Source organism: Lynx canadensis, chromosome E1 (assembly GCF_007474595.2).
Source record: "Lynx canadensis isolate LIC74 chromosome E1, mLynCan4.pri.v2, whole genome shotgun sequence".
Lineage (NCBI taxonomy): Eukaryota > Metazoa > Chordata > Mammalia > Carnivora > Felidae > Lynx > Lynx canadensis.
In genome coordinates, this window is record NC_044316.2 from 59,076,421 (window position 1) to 59,092,115 (window position 15,695).

At 60.9% G+C, this 15,695-nt stretch overlaps 1 protein-coding gene across 1 annotated transcript in view; it reads right to left on the reverse strand.

Annotated features, from left to right (window-relative positions):
• Positions 1-15,695, reverse strand: part of SLC38A10 (solute carrier family 38 member 10) — a 45,252-nt gene that overhangs the window by 23,451 nt on the left and 6,106 nt on the right. The window contains 10 exon segments of the mRNA XM_030296558.1: positions 502-608; positions 1,655-1,741; positions 1,744-1,765; positions 5,576-5,758; positions 6,664-6,766; positions 9,795-9,848; positions 9,850-9,928; positions 11,128-11,260; positions 11,462-11,555; positions 12,294-12,339. Of these exon segments, the coding sequence (XP_030152418.1) occupies positions 502-608; positions 1,655-1,741; positions 1,744-1,765; positions 5,576-5,758; positions 6,664-6,766; positions 9,795-9,848; positions 9,850-9,928; positions 11,128-11,260; positions 11,462-11,555; positions 12,294-12,339 (908 nt within the window).

Consider the following 15,695-nt stretch of genomic DNA (forward strand, 5'->3'; position numbering starts at 1 on the left):
GGTACTCCTGAAACAGTCACCAAACCACACCGGGGGGAAGAACTCAGCAAGCCCCTACCAGGTTGGCAAGAGGCAAGTCTATCCCACTCGGGCACACACACAGTCGTCACAGTTTCTCCACGCGGCAGAGGGCACCCCATCACGTGGTCCAGGCAGTGGCAGTGCCGCGGCGGGGGGGGGGAGGGGGAGGAGGGGGGAGCTGGGGGAGGGGTGTGAAGCGTGCAACGCACACGCACTCACGGAAGCGCCACTCACCGTCCAGACACACGGTTGCACAAAAGCTCCGGTATTCGGCGCTCGGCTGAGGAAGCTGGTGCGCGACACACACACCTGGCCCCCGGGAACCTCCCCACGTCCGCATGGCAGCGGTGTGGCCTGACCCTGTGCCTCCTACACCATCCGGACCAAGGACCTCGCCTCCTGAGAAGCCCTCGTGGGACAGCACGACCCCCCGCCTCACCCCGAGCCCAGACCCAGCCCGTGGGGCCGAGCCACACTCACCTGGGAGGAAAGGGCGTTCTTGTGGATTTTCTTATGGATCAGAGCCGGACAAATGAAGCAGATGAGGCTTCCCATCGTGGCGCCCGTGAGGCCCAGGATCGTCTCCACTGGGAACAGGAAGCAACAGGGAGGGGTGAGGGCCAGCGGCTCCGGCAAGGGACCGAATGAAAGCTCTCGGCAGGCCCAGACGAGCAAGCCCCTTGCCACGAGGCCCCTCCACGCACGCCTCCAGAACACGAGTGGGAGCGGAGGCACCCCTCCCGTGCCCACAGCCACACTGAAGGGGACACCGTCCGAGGCTACAGGGGGCAGGAGAACCAGAGCCCAAGAGGCCATGCCTTCCCGGCTGTGGAGTCTCAGCCTAGCTCCATGCTGCCTGCACCTCAGTTCCTGGCCAGTGAAATGGGACCAATGCGGCTCCCTCCCTCGACCGTGTGGGCCTTGGCGAGGCAGGAGCGGGCATCTCTCCGTAGGGTCCGGCCCAAAGCGAGCCCCGAGAGCACCGCCCTGGTTCCTCCCAGAGCACGTGGGCGTCCAGCAGGGGCTTCTCGGATGGCTCATCTTAAATCACCACCCCCCTGCCTCGCTCGGCGAGAGACGGAGCAGGACGGGTCCTCGGACGTGTGGAAGCCAGGACGCATGGAGTGCGGACGCCTGGCCGGTTACCTGGGGGGAGCGCACGCAGGCCCCGCCGGGTATCCGATGACAGGAAGCTCTGTGTGTCCGGGAGAATGTGTTTGAGAGCTCAGACCCCGCTCAGGTCCTCCCTTGGTGATGTGTCATCAAAACCGGGAGTCAAGAGCACAGGAGCTGCCGTGGCCCCTCGTTTTCACAAACCGGGCCCGCGTCCCCGCACCTCCGTCCACCCAGGGCTCAAGTGCTCAGGTTTCTGCGTGTGCTTGTGGTTCCCTGACGCTGAGACGTTCGTCCCACGCTTTTCTTGGGGCGCCAAAGATTCACTGAGAGTGTCTAGACTGTTCTAGGACACCAGGGAGGGTGGCATGAGACTCTGGGATGTGTCCTGGTTGAATGAGACTCCAGGTAGGGACGGCTCTGGGGTCCCCACATGTAACACAGGGACGCAGGAGGACGGGGGACAGGCAGAGGGCCGGCAGGAGATCGGGCCCCGGAGCAGCCTCCCCCCCACACTCACCGTTTGGGATCATGATTCCACCGACCATGGTTCCAAACACGACAGAGAGGGTGAGCGCTTTAAACCGCAGAGGGGGCATGTACCCCCAGCGGTAAAGGTGCCATCTTTCTGCTGGGTGAAAGAAAACAAAAACAAAGGTTTCGAAAGGACTGATCTCCTCCCCGCGCTCCAGCCAGGACGCCTTCAAAGGGCCCTGCCTTGTGCCGCCGACAGGCGAGGGCGAGGACGAGGCCGCCAGCCGCGCTCCAGACGCGGCACCGCCCGGCTCGGCAACGTGACTGGGAACCGGAAACCCAAACCGGTGAGACGCCAGGAAGGCACAGGCTGCGCCTCACGTCCGGCGGGGAAGGGAAACCGGAGAACTCCGTTTCTCGACACGTGAGCGGCAGATCCTTCCGTCTTCCTTTAGAGCAACCCGCGGGAGAGACGGAGAACAGCGCCACGTGGTAGCAGCACAGACACCAGAGCCCAGCCCCCCCCCGCACACCGGCTGATGGCTTCAGAGCGCAGCGGGAGCCCCGGGGCGCCCACTCCCGCACACCCTCGTGCCACCCGGTGCCACCCACTGTCCCTTCCAGGCGCTGGACACGCAGCCCGAGAGGAAGGAAAGGACGCCGCGCAGTGTAACCAAGGCCCGCGCACCAGCAGCGCTGGGCACACAGGAGGGGCTGACCACGGTTCCCATTCGTGGGCTGGGAAACACCTCTCCGGGGAGCCTCAGAACCTTCCATAACCAGAAGTTCAAAGCACCCGATTTCCAGAATAGACCTTGACGCAGGCGGCTTTCTTAGGACGGCCGCAGCCCGAGTTTCTGAGCGGCTTAGGAGGACGGCTCGCACCTGGTCTGGCGAGGGGGTGTTAGGGCTACCCCTCTGGACCCGAGAACTCCTGCCTAGAAACCTACCCGGTACTCCAAGATGGGGGGGGGGGGAGGGGAAGCTCCATGTGCGGAGGAGGGCGGGACAGAGTCACCCCCGAGAGGTCACGCGGGAACGCCCCACAACGACCGGAGCACCCACAAGAGCTGGGACCCAGAGCAAGGGCGGGGAGGTGTTTGGGGACACGTTGGAGACACGCACTCGCAGACAGAGTGCACTCAGGGAAGGACTCTAAAGAGACACACACTTGCCACGTCATCTGTGGAAGGATGGAGAGACACAGATGAAGTCTCTTTCTTCATTTTTAAAATTTTAATTTTTTATTTTAGAGAGAGAGAGAATATGCGAGTGGGGGGGAGGGGCAGAGGGAGAGAGAACCTTTTAAATTATTTATTTGTCTTTATTTTTGTGGGGGGGGGGGCGTGAGCACAAGCCAGTGAGAAGGAGAAAGAGAATCTCAAACAGGGTCTGTACTCAGCATGGAGCCCAACGTGGGGCTCGATCCCACGACCCCGGGATACTGACCTGAACCGAAATCAAGAGTGGGATGCTCAACCGACTGAGCCACCCAGCCACCTGAGTTTTTTTCCTTGATTTACTATTTCCTCTAATGCCACTATGGATTTTACTTCTTAAACGATAAAAATTGGGGTGCCTGGCTGCCTTAGCCGGTTAAGTGTCCAACTTTGGCTCAGGTCATGATCTCACTGCTCACGGATTCGAGCCCCGCGACAGGCTCTGTGCTGACAGCTCGGAGCCTGGAGGCTGCTTCGGATTCTGTGTCTCCCTCTCTCTCTGCTCCTCTCCCACTCATGCTCTGTTTCTCTCTCAAAATAAACATTAAAAAATAACGTAAACGATAAAAATGCATTATACAGAAGCACAAATGCCGCTCATACACTAAGCGTGTGTTGGCAACAGACCGTAAAAGATAGACGCGAGCAACTCACAGTGCAGAGGTGGGGCGGGGAGCCGACCCAGCCACCACCCCCAAGGGACAAAGTGCGACGTCATGCCATGCCTGGCGCCCAGGTACCTGAACGACGGGGGGTGAGGGGGACAAACTGGAGGTGGAAGGACAGCCAGTCCTTCAGGACTCAGCCTCTGCCACGAGGTGCCGTCTCTGGTGGCACCACCGGTGGGGCGGGGGGTTGGGGGGGTGGCTGCCTCGAGCGCATGCCAACCACGTGGACAGCAGGCCCCACTCTAGCTCTTCTGGAGGCCCCGGCCCGCCCTCCCTCCCCAATCTGGCTACTGGACCCCCCGTCTCCTGGAGTTCAAGACCCCAAACTCCCCACCTGCCCCGCGGCCTCAGCAGTTCACGCGGAACTTGTGCGGCCACCAGGAGTCCTGGCTGACACCGCAGACCGGACTCAAGGACCTCAGCCAGAGTCACAAGACACGGCCGCGGAAAGAAGCTGCGAGGCCGTGGGCTCCCGAGAAGGACGGGGACTCCCACAACTTGGGGCCCGAACTGTGACACAGACCTTCTGTTTTTGACTTGGCAACACAGAGCCGAGAAAACTTCCAGTTCCAACCCATGCACGGGAAAACGTCTCATAAAGGGCTAAGCAGGGCCCTGAGTGAGCACATGAAAGTGAACGAAACTCAGCCTCTTCTGGAAGCTTCTGTCAAACTGCTGAAACTTTAAGTTCCACCAGCATGGAGAGCACCGGGCGCCGACCCCAGTGCCGACCTGGCCATCGTCACAAAGTGGCTCTTCCACGTTCCCACACATTCCACAGCTTCGCCCAGTTTCCTGCTGCACCGCTGTTTTGGGGATGACAGCAGGGCTGTATAGTCACGGGAGCGGGCCTTCGCTGCCCAGACACTCTCCACGCGCCCCACGTGAACAGACCCCTTCGTTCCAGCTCTTCTCTCCAAAGTTGGCTTAAAAAAAGTAATAATAATAATAATCCCAAGGTGCCTGGTCGCTCAGTCGTTTGAGCGTCCAACTTCGGCTCAGGTCATGATCTCCCGGTTCGTGGGTTCGAGCCCCACATCAGGCTCTGTGCTGACAGCTTGGAGCCCGGAGCCTGCTTCAGATTCTGTGTCTCCCTCTCTCTCTGCTCCTACCCCACTCACGCTCTCTCTCAAAAATGAATAAACATTTGGGGTGCCTGGGTGGCTCAGTCAGTTAGGTGTCTGACTTTGGCTCAGGTCATGATCTCGTGGTTCGTGGGTTTAAGCCCCACGTCGGGCTTTCTGCTGTCAGCACAGAGCCTGCTTTGGATCCTCTGTTCCCCGCTGTCTCTGCCCCTGCCCTGCTTGTGCTCTCTCAAAATAAGTAAACCTAAAAATTGTTTTTTTAATTAAAAAAAAAAAAAGAAAAACATTAAAGAAATTCCGAGGTGCCTAGTGGCTCAGTTAGTTGAGTGCTGACTCTTGATTTCAGCTCAGGTCACGATCTCACAGTTCGCAGGATGGAGCCCTGGTCGGGCTCGGTGCTCACAGCACACGCCTGCATAGGATTCTCTCTCCCACTCTCTCTGCCCCTCTCCTGTGCACGCGTGTGTGCATGCACCCTCCCTCTCTCTCAAAATAAACATATAAAATATATAAAAAATTATTTTTAATTAAGATAAGTCCCTATAAAAGATTTCACTTTAATCAAAGCTTTTCCATTTTTTAATTTAATTTTTTTTGGGAGAGAGAAAGAGCATGTACACGTGCAAATACATGAGCTGGGGGGAGGGAGGGGGAGGAGGGAGGGGGAGGGAGGGAGGGGGAGAGAGAGAGAGAGAGAGAGAGGGAGGGAGGGAGGGAGGGACTCTCTAGCAGGTTCCACGCTCAGCATGGAGCCCAATGCAGGGCTCGATCCCATGACCTGGGATCATGGCCCAAGCTGAAATCAAGGGTCAGACGCTCAACCACCTAAACCACCCGGGTGTCCCAAAGCTTTTCCATTTTAACTAGGAAAAGCTCCCCCTACCACCACCCAGGAAAGAAAAGACCCAGCAAAAGCCAACAAAAGAGAACACGATTCAGATCAGGAAAGCATTTCCCTGGCCAAGTGCGGTCCGAAGGGCCTCGAGAGCCTTACCTGCTGCTCGAAGAGCAGTGTGTTCAAGGCCTGTCGGCACGGCAGGATCATCATGGGGAAGCCCACGGCCACCGACATCATGAAGCCCACGCGCATCATCTCCGTCACCAGGTTGGAGGGAAAGTGCATCAGCACGTTGCCCGCGGTGGCCTCGGTGAAGCTCACGTAGCCGAAGAAGCCCACCTGTGGAAGGACAGCAGCGGGGGCGGTGGGGCCGTGCTCCCCACCCCCGGAGGCGGCCACAGGCCCCTGCACAAGCAGCTCCGGCAAGCCCATGGCGCACGTTGGACTCTGGCTCGCAAACCGTCCCACCCCCACCGCGACCGGAAGGCTCAATTCTGCCGAGGCTCCGGGAGCTTCCCGCGGGGACAGCAGGCACCGGGGAAGCGGAGCCGCCCCAGCGGAAGGAAGCCTCCGGACGCCCCGCAGGCCCCGCACCGGCCGGTCTTCATCTGGTGCAAAACCCAAACCCGGGAGCCGTGGGGCACACCGTGCTCGCCCGAGGACGGACACCGCGTGGACGACAATCTGTGTGGACCATCTGCAGAAACCGACACGACGCAGAGGCCGCGAGGCTCAGGGAAACAAGCTGGGATCTCGGCACAGCGATGATTTTGTGTGCAATGCGAAAACCAGAACAAATGGGAACACTAAGAAGTGTGGAAAAAAATCTACAAAATGTCAACTGTAACGGCACCTGGGGGCTGGAATCGGAGGTTATTTTCTTCCTCCACGATCTTACGCTTTCTAGTTTGTTAACAGACACGCCCCCTTCCACAGCTGATTGGCAAAGGTCTCGGAGGAGTCGAAGGAGCCTCCAGCCAGTGCAACCTGGGAACGGTCCGTGCCCAAACGCCCCCCGGAACAGGAGCGACGGCAGCGCCGCCCAGGGCAGAGCGGCCTTGCGGGTGGCCGTGGAGCCGAGCTGAGGGGGTCTGTCCCGTGGCCACCGGGCACTGGGTGGGAAAGAAACAAAGGGCAAGCCTGGTGGCGGGTGGGGGGGACGGGGGGATGGGGGGGGGGAAGGGGCCGAGAGCCAAGTCCGTTCCTGACGTGGGAGACGGGAGAGGGCGCGAAAGGGCTCCTACCGTGACGTAGAAGGTGGTGACCACGTTGAGGGAGGAGGCGAATATAGAGCTCATGGTTTTCACCGACGGCTCGTCCAGGCTGTCGTAGGTGGGCAGAACCTGGCTGTATAAAGCAAGTCACTTCAACAAGCAGATTCCAGAGAGACACCCCCGTGGCTCCCTAGTTCCCAGATCCCGGTCGAGCCTCCGGCACCTTCCAACCACCCGCCACCACAGTAAGTCGGGGCCACGGCTGACCACGGTTTGGACGGCGGACGCAGCCACTTGCACCCGGAGCGCCCCCCCCCCTCCACGAGCTCTCTGTAAACATTTCACAAGTGCCACAGGACGAAAGGCTATCTGTCCGCTGGAGCAGGAGTGTGGCCCTGTGCGGAGTGCTGGGCTGCGATGGAGAGCACGCCCCACAGGGGAAGCAGGAAGCGTTCAGGGCACTGCCGTCAAAAGAAGAGAAAGTTGGGGCGCCTGGGTGGCGCAGTCGGTTAAGCGTCCGACTTCAGCCAGGTCACGATCTCGCGGTCCGTGAGTTCGAGCCCCGCGTCAGGCTCTGGGCTGATGGCTCAGAGCCTGGAGCCTGTTTCCGATTCTGTGTCTCCCCTCTCTCTCTGCCCCTTCCCCGTTCATGCTCTGTCTCTCTCTGTCCCAAAAATAAATAAATGTTGAAAAAAAAATTAAAAAAAAAAAAAAAAAAGAACAGAAAGTTAAACAAACATAAGCGGGGCCGGGCCGCCTGCCCTCGCCTCAGTGCCGGTGACCGGAGCCGGTCCAAGGGCCAAGAGCAGAGCTGCTGGGTGTGAGGGGGACTCGTCGGGCTCCGTGAGAACAGAGAGTCACTGAGGGAAGCAGGTGGGGAGAGGCGTTGGGGGGGGGGGGGACAGGGAGGTCTGTGTGTGGCCCCAGGGGGGGAGGCTGCGGGGCGGGGGGGGGGGGGGGGCGTCCAGACAAGGCGGCAGGGATGGAACTGTTCTGGGGGTGAATGACGGAGAGGCGGCCACCCTCCATCCCATGCACGTGGCGTAAGGATGGGGGCAAGGGGGCCACGGCCAGCGGTCACGAATGCAGGATGCCAGCTGGCAGGAGTGCATCGGGACACAGAAGATCGTCGCCAATGAATGGACAAGCAGAACGGTCAGTGGAGCCAACCCCCCAAACCACCTTCAAGAAAGCGAGAGGAAACGTCACCGAAAAGCCAGCGGAAACCAGCGGGAAGGCCCGGCTGGAGTGCACTGTCCCGTCAGGGCACCCCGGTGGGCAGGGGCACGCTGAACAGCCGCCTTCCCCTCCGCCCGGCTGCACGTGCCGTGCAGCCCACCCACATGGCAGAGGACACGCGGGGCCACCACACAAACGTCTCGGTGCCGAGCAGCTCCCGGGCGGGGCGGGGTCCCCACGGCGAGTGCCGACTCGGGGAGCGGGGTCAGACCCCCGGACAGGGACCTCCCTTCGCGGCCCCCGGCACACACCAGGAGCTGCAGGGACTGTGCGGAGGGGCTTGTAACCGGCACGTGGCACAAGCAGGTGTGGGAAGGCCAAGGCGGTGGCCCCCTCTGATCCCGCCTGTGCCCCAGAAGCCCCTGGCAGTGGGAGCCACAGACACCCACGGCGCCCCACCTCGGCCCTCCACAGAGCACCGAGACCGCCCGCCCCGCCAAGCGGCCTCCACGGGCACCGGGCCTCTGTGCTCAGCGTTCTCTCAGCTGCTTCTCCGGGCCCCGGAGCCTAGTGGTGCTGTACCAAGTTCATTACTATGAAGTAAGACCAGAAAGGGCCAGACAGCAAGGGCCAAGCACAGACCTGGCCCGTCCCTGCAATAAGGAGACCAGTCACACAGGAAGGGCCTGGTGGTCCCCTAGCGGTCACCTGGCAATGGCGGGCAGGGGCCCCCGTCCTGCACGTGCTCTGGTGCACAGACGCAGTGAGAGGGAGAGCTCTATCTCTGCCCTTGGCAGATGCGCGTGTTATTAAGGATGGGGACGTCGGCAGATTGGTCACGCCGAGCTCTAAAAGCGCCATGGGCCCCCCCGCCCCCCAACAGCCGCTCACTGCGGAGAATGTGGGCGTATCTACAGGTCGCCGCCCTCTGCAAGCAGCAGAACAATGGGGGCCCACAACCCTTCCAGAACCTACAATCTGACCTAAGAACCAAACCCAAAGGATGTGCGCTGGCTGCTACGTGGCCATCACCAAAAAGCCCAACCACGGGTTTATTTTTAAAAAGCAACTCACAGACAAAAAGGACAACCGGTAACTAGGTACGCGGTAGGAGAACGTAACTTCTGTCACCGATTATAATGGGGACATTAACAGCAAGAGTGGAGCACGTTCTGGTGGGAAACCGAGCTGCCAAGAGAGACAGCAAGCGGGAAGTGACGATTTGGATCCCGCATGTGGGTGTAAACCAGCAGCACGAGCAAATTTATCTGCCACGTTAGTTTACGATTGGCACAATACATGCCCAGCGGAGCTACAGGGGGGTGGGGGGTGGGGGGCTGCTCCGCCAGCCCCCCACCCCCGCCCCCCCACCCGTGCACTGATGGTCTTTTCCCGTCCGTGCCGGATTTACGCCTCTCTTTTGAGCGGGTTACCGTTCCGACCGGGCATGAATCACTGGCTCTTGTCATCCGGGGAGGACGGTAATGCTGCTGGAATTCTGGAAATCGCCTGATCTGCATTCACAGAGCCCCGCATGCCAGAGAGAAAGCACGCTCGCGCACGCGCACACCCCTCCGAAGGCGCCCCGGCGGCAGTCGGAAGTCAATGTTTGTGCAATTTCCTTTTAAATATTCTCACACGAACAGCTCGGTTTTGGCAAAATGCTTGGGACTGTGTGAATCAGATGGTTTTGGGCTGTTCTGTTTTGCCCAGCCAACTCTTTGGGGAGGGGTGGCGAACTGGGCACTGTCCCCAGTACTGCCAGCAGCACGTCTCAGGAATGAAGTCGAGTTCCCTCTCGATAAAAATACACACAGCTCTCTCCCTCACTTGGAGGGGGACAAGTCACGGCGAAACGAGCATTACAAGCTGGTGGCCCGCGCCACCAATTACAGAGAGCAGACGACGCCCACTTCCTGCATCGGACCCCCACCCCACGAAACACGCTGGCGCCTGGGCCCCTTGGAGCGGACGGCACTTACGACTGGCAGGCGAAGGACATGCCGAAGATGGGGATACAGCGGAAGACCCCTCCCGCGCACGTAGCTGACCCGCTGCAGCCACTGCCCGCCGAACAGGCCGTGCTTGAGGGAGGACAGCACGATCTGCACGAGGACAGAAGGGAGGGCTCAGGACACACGGACGACCGGGACGGGCCCCGGGACCCCCGGGGCCTCGGCCACGTGCTCCCCTGCAGCAAGAGCTGACACTGCCGGCCGGGGCCCAGGGTCCCCAGTCCGCTGCTCTCCGCTGTGCCACGGGCTGGACGCACGCAGCCACCAGGAGCTCTCGCTGCAGGACCCTCCTGGGCCTCCGGGCGGCTGCCTGCACTGGGGACTCGGCACAGACAGGACACGGCGAGGCCCAGATGGTCCCCACAAACTGGGCAGGTCCCTCCTTTTTTTTTTTTTTTTAAAGTAGTCCTACACCCAACACGGGGCTCGAACTCACAACCCGGAGATCGAGAGCCGCACGTTCCACCAACTGAGGCAGCCGAGTGCCACCCCCGACCCAGACAAACCTGGGGCTCCTGGGTGACTCAGTCAAGTGTTTAACTCTTGATTTCGGCTCAGGTCGTGGTCTCAGGGTTCGTGAGTTTGAACCCCATATTGGGCTCTGTGCTGACAGCACGGAACCTGCTTGAGATTCTTTTCTCTTTCCCTCTCTGTCCCTCCCCCGCTCGTTCTCTCTCTCAAATAAACAAATTTTAAAAAATAAAAGACAAACCCATAGAGGACAGGGCTGTCTGGAGAGCAGGGGCGACCATCACCACACTGGCCCTCACAACTGGGGGTGCTGGCCGCACCCCCCACCCCAGCGCTCGGAGTCCTGAGGAAAACCACTGCAGTATTTCCACCCCGTTCACTCAGGAGTGGGCGCTTCTGACCTTCGCTGTGAACGGGCAGGTCGGGGGCTCGGCTCCCAGGGGCCTCCGGGCACTCATGGAAGGAGCATTCTAGGCGTGAGCTCCACACCGGACCCCCCAGAGCTGGCCGGCTGTACACGTTCATCGAGAAACAACTTGCCCCCTTGTGACTAAACACTGGCGCCAAGACTCCCGATCCCAAGCTACACAGAAAATGTCTCCGTAAAACAAGACACTTTGTCTCCTGGGGAGTCGGCTGCGCCCCCCCCCCCGGAAGACTCCCCTCCCCCGCCGTCGACGGCCCCCGAGGCCAGGCGGCCCGTGTGCCCCACCGGGGCTCACGAGATAACTCTAACACCTCCCGGCTGCCAACCACGTTCCCGTCGTCCCCAGAAGGCAGCGGGGGGCCAGCCCGGAGCCTCGGGCGGCCTCCACTCACCACGAACATGACACGGTGTAGAAGATGAGGGCCATGGCGCTGAAGGACTGGATGGAGGCCATCATGTTCCTCTGCAGGCTGAGTGGGAGCACGATGCACAGGGACACCGCAAAGAGCAGGAACACGCGGAAGGTGCCGGTCACCTGGGGGAGCCGAGCATGCCGGGAAGGCCTCGCCCCGGGGACCCCCAGCGTTACGAACCTGCGAGCCTGGAACCAACCCTGGCCCATCCCGCCTGCCCTCCCGTCCGCACGGGGCTGAGCAGTGGCCCCACGGGGGCCCACGCGGAACCGCCACAGGAGCGGCCACGGACCCTCCAGGGTACCGGGCCCGGCGTGTCTTACCTGAAACCCGAACAGCCGAGCAAAGAAGTTGGACCCCAAGTCGCCAATCACAACGTAGAAGGCCATGCACGTCCCCAGCATCAGCCCGATCATGCTGCGGAGAACGCGGTGGTTGAGAGGGCACCATCCTCGCAGGAGGCCAGGGTCGAGCCCCGGGGGTCCCCGCCGATCACGCTGGCCTGCGACCGCCCGGAGCCGGGCCCCATGGCCGGTGCCCAGCGTTCACCGGTCTGCGGGCTGCGCAGTGCACTCTATCCCACGCGACGAACACTGAGCAACTAAACTTCTCTCCCCACGGGGGCTGCACACACTTTCCGGAGCTACCAAAACGCCCCGCGGTGCTACTCAAGTTAAAAGAACAATCGACTGCTTCCAAAGAGTTGTTCTTCTCTGCGTTCACGATTTCCTGATTTAGAAGTCTAAAAGGGCAATTTCCCGGCAATTTTTTCTTCTCACAAACTTCACTCCAAAGGGAGAAAGATAGGACATTTCCGATCTGATGCCGCCTTGAGGCGACAGCGTGCGGGGCTGGGGGCGCAGGGGCTTCGGGAGGGTGCCGAGGAAGGGGCCCCAGCTAAGCGAGCGCCGCTGTGCTCTGTGTTCCGAGCTGTCCGGTCCTGAGGCTTAAGTAAGACTTTCACCCTCGACTCTAATCATTTTAAGAGAACACTAACTTGAACTCTCAACTCATCAGTAAGCGACACCTCAGAACAGGGTAGCCTTCTAAACCAATGCACGTCTGAGGCACGTGGCTCACGCAGCAGCCGTCCCCGGCTTCTCAGCACGGCGACGCAGGCAGCGGGCGTCAGGTCGGCGAGGCCGCTCCACCTACCTGGTCTCCACCAGCATCTTCCCCGCTCTCCCGTAGGCGTGCAGCGCTAGGGCGGAAACAGAGAGTCAGCTCCCGGCCAAGAACATGAAAAGCGCGCCACCAAAAACGCCTCTAAAAACGAGGTGAGGACGGCCACGTGACAAGGACCCACGGTCTGGAGTTTCACGGGTGTGAGGAGAGCGTGCTAGGATTTTGGGTCCGTGCTGCTTCCGGTCTACCATCAAGGAAAGCACGGGAAAAAGAACAAAGCAAAGGAAAGACACAGGCAGTTGACTTTTCTCATTCAAACAAAACAAAACAAAACAAAACAAAACAAAACAAACAAAGGAAAGCTGTCCCTGCAAAGTGGCAGTCTCCCACACGCAGCCCTGAAGAGGCCGGCCCGGACCGAGGCTGCAGGTGCACACGGGCGGGGAAGGGCGGGGAAGGGCGGGACAGGTGGACAGTGCCAGGCGACCTCGCTTCCCCGTCACCCCAGCGCGCGGTTCTCCAGGCTCACGCCAAAGGGACCTGGTTCAGGGCTCTTATGTTCACTCTCTGTGATTTCAGAAGAAAACTCTGAGAATCCTTTCTGGTGGGGCACTTTGGGTGGGAGGGGACAAGACGTCTCAGGCCTGCCCCTTTTCAGGATGGTGAACAGCGTGTCCCACGGTGGAGGGGAGTTGCCTGTCCTTCCTTCTTGGCAACAGAATGGCTTTGAGCAGATGAGAGGTTAAGAGCTGGCTCCACAAGGCCCTTCCCAGGACTGAACAGCAGTCCGGGAACCCCGCATCCCCCGCCGTCCAGGCAAGTCCCCATCCCCCGGGGGCAACCGGAGAGGGGTGTGAGCGCACAGCCCAGCTTCCTGCTCCGAGGGACTCGGAGAGCAGGAAACATGCAGGCCAGTTGGTGTCAATGAGTCCAAACAACACTCGTCACTTTTAAATGACTTCGGAAGAGGCACAGGGCTGCCAAGAGCAAGGGAGCTTGGCACAGGCGACACGGGCTACGACGAGCGGGCCTCCCTGGTTTGTCTGACTCCCCGCCGGAGACTCAAGGCCAAGTTGAGGCCTTCACGAACGAAGGACTCCAGACGGCAGCCAGTAGCTGAAGGTCTGCTGTCACCAAAGGGAAGTGCTCCAAGGCCCCCAAGGACGGCCGGCAGGCAGCACAGCCCTGGACGTGACCCGGAACTCAGTGCCCCACAGAGGTGGCCCGGTTCCTGGCCCTCCCAGTCCTTCTCTTTCTGCACAAGGAGGTGGAATGTCTACAGCATACTCCAAATGCTCAGAGCAGCTGCCAGAAACAATTCCAGGACGCGCCCGCAGCCTGGACAGCAAGAAAATGGAAGGTACTCTAGGAAGCAGAGGAGCACGGTGGGAGGTGACCCTCTTCACCCAGACACTCAAAATGACATCCTGACCGGGCCATCCCAGTTCCTGGCCTCCCCACTCACTCCTTTCTTTACCTACCCCCCGCCCCTACTTCAAGTGCAGATCTCTCAGCAACCTCCAACCCGGAGTCTCAAACAGAAATGCCCAGCAGCCCCCAAGCCCCAGCCTCCCGCCTGGCACGGTGCTTGGAAGGGCAGAGGGGGCCCGGGACTGCCCCTCAAGGGTGGAACCACAGCGCCAGACCGGCCCCATTGGGCTGGCAGGCGTCCGCAAGAGGGTTCTGAGCAAGCCCCATCTGGTCTGGGTGTGGACCAGAGCTAAGCCAGGCCGTTTCCCCCCGACCCTTCCCCGGCCGGCGATGGGCACTCTGCAGCTAACAGGCCGGGCCTCATGAGGACAAGCAGTAGGCGTGGCCCCGTACCAGCCCAACCAGTGCACTCGTGCGGAGCTAGGACTGGTGCCAGGAGGCTCTCGCAGTCCTTCCCTGGGAGACAGGGTGGCGGCTCCTCCTGGGGGCCACTGCTTGGCCCAAGGCCCTGAGGCTGCCACGGACACAGAGCTCTCAGACCACCGGGCTCAGTGCGGGAGCCGGACCGCACTCCCGCTCTCTCCGCCAGCTGTCCAAAGCCTCCTCCGGACCACCACCCAGCATCAGCAGGGCAGAGGAGGTGGTGCGCACACTAAACTGTGCCGTTCAAGACAGGACGGCGACCGCAACCCAGCCATCCCCAGAGCCGGGCCTCGGACCGCATTTGATTCCCCAGTGCCACCTGCACAGAGGAATAATAAAACATTTGTTGCTAAATGAGGTGTAGAGACCCTGGGGCATCAGGAGCTTGGCTTTATAGCCCTGTGCCCAAACCACGTACCCACACGTGTGGGTCACACATCTGAAGACAGGCAGGGAGAGAAACTGGGCGGACAGGCCCACATGCAGGCCCCACCCCGGGCAGCCCGGATCGAGCGGGCAGCAGGCTGGACCAGGCCCCCGGGAGGTCGGACGACGAGACCACGGGACACAGCACCAAAGCATCTGGTGCTCACAACTGAGAGCCTGGAAGCACCGGCCACACTCCACGGGTCGGGGTGCGGGCTCAGGGTGGCCTCACGGGGGCTGAGGCCACTGGAGGAGGCGGACTGGCCCGCAGGTCTGTCTTCTGAAGGCAAGGTTTAGAAAAGTCTGCGTGAAGCAGGCTACACAGGGTGAGGAAGCAGGAGGTGAGAAGTGGAGGAGATTCGCCAACACGGCCCGTGAGCAGCCAACGCCACAAACACACAGAAGTAACAACAGCAAAAACCGCCCGGCGCTCTATTTCCCGACCAGCCGAGCTCCCTGTCCAACAGCCACCTGCACAGGGTCACAGGGAGGGGGCAGCACGTGACCACCGGGGGATCACCACACTGCAAAACCATCGTAGACTCACGTCTGGGCGAGGCAGACATACCCGTGAAAACGGCCCGTACGCGCCCCCCCCCCCCCCAAACAGCCGTGGAGCATTAGTGCCTCAAACGGCCTATTGTTTGAGCTTCGCCCCCGCCCCAGCCCTGCACGGTCTCCAGGTCTGGCCGAAGGCCATCTGTCCACGTCCCTGTCCCCCACGGCTGCCCGACGCCCACGGACCCAGCGGACGATGCACGCCGGGGCCAGGAGGTCTGCTGACAGAGACGGTCCGTCCTGACCCCGTGGCACCGGGATGCGGGGCGCCTCCTCGAGGGCCACCCTCTCCAGCCGTGGCGCAAGCTCTCACGGTCTCTTCCCGGAGGCAGAGGATGGAGAGGAAGACCCTTCAGTAGGTCTCCGCCCAGGTGTGGGTCCGAGAGACACTCTTCTCCTGTCGAGGACTCCTCTCTGAGGGCGGGGTCTCTGTTTCTGGGAGACGGGGCCAGGCCCGAGGCTGGACACCAGGCAGCCGAGGCCGCAGGTGGGAGCTCACCCAACTGAGCCACTTGCTGGACGAAAGGCACCACCCACAACCGAAGACCAGTGGTGGTTTGGGGCCTCTTCTGCTTCTAGCAATGGAGCTGCAGT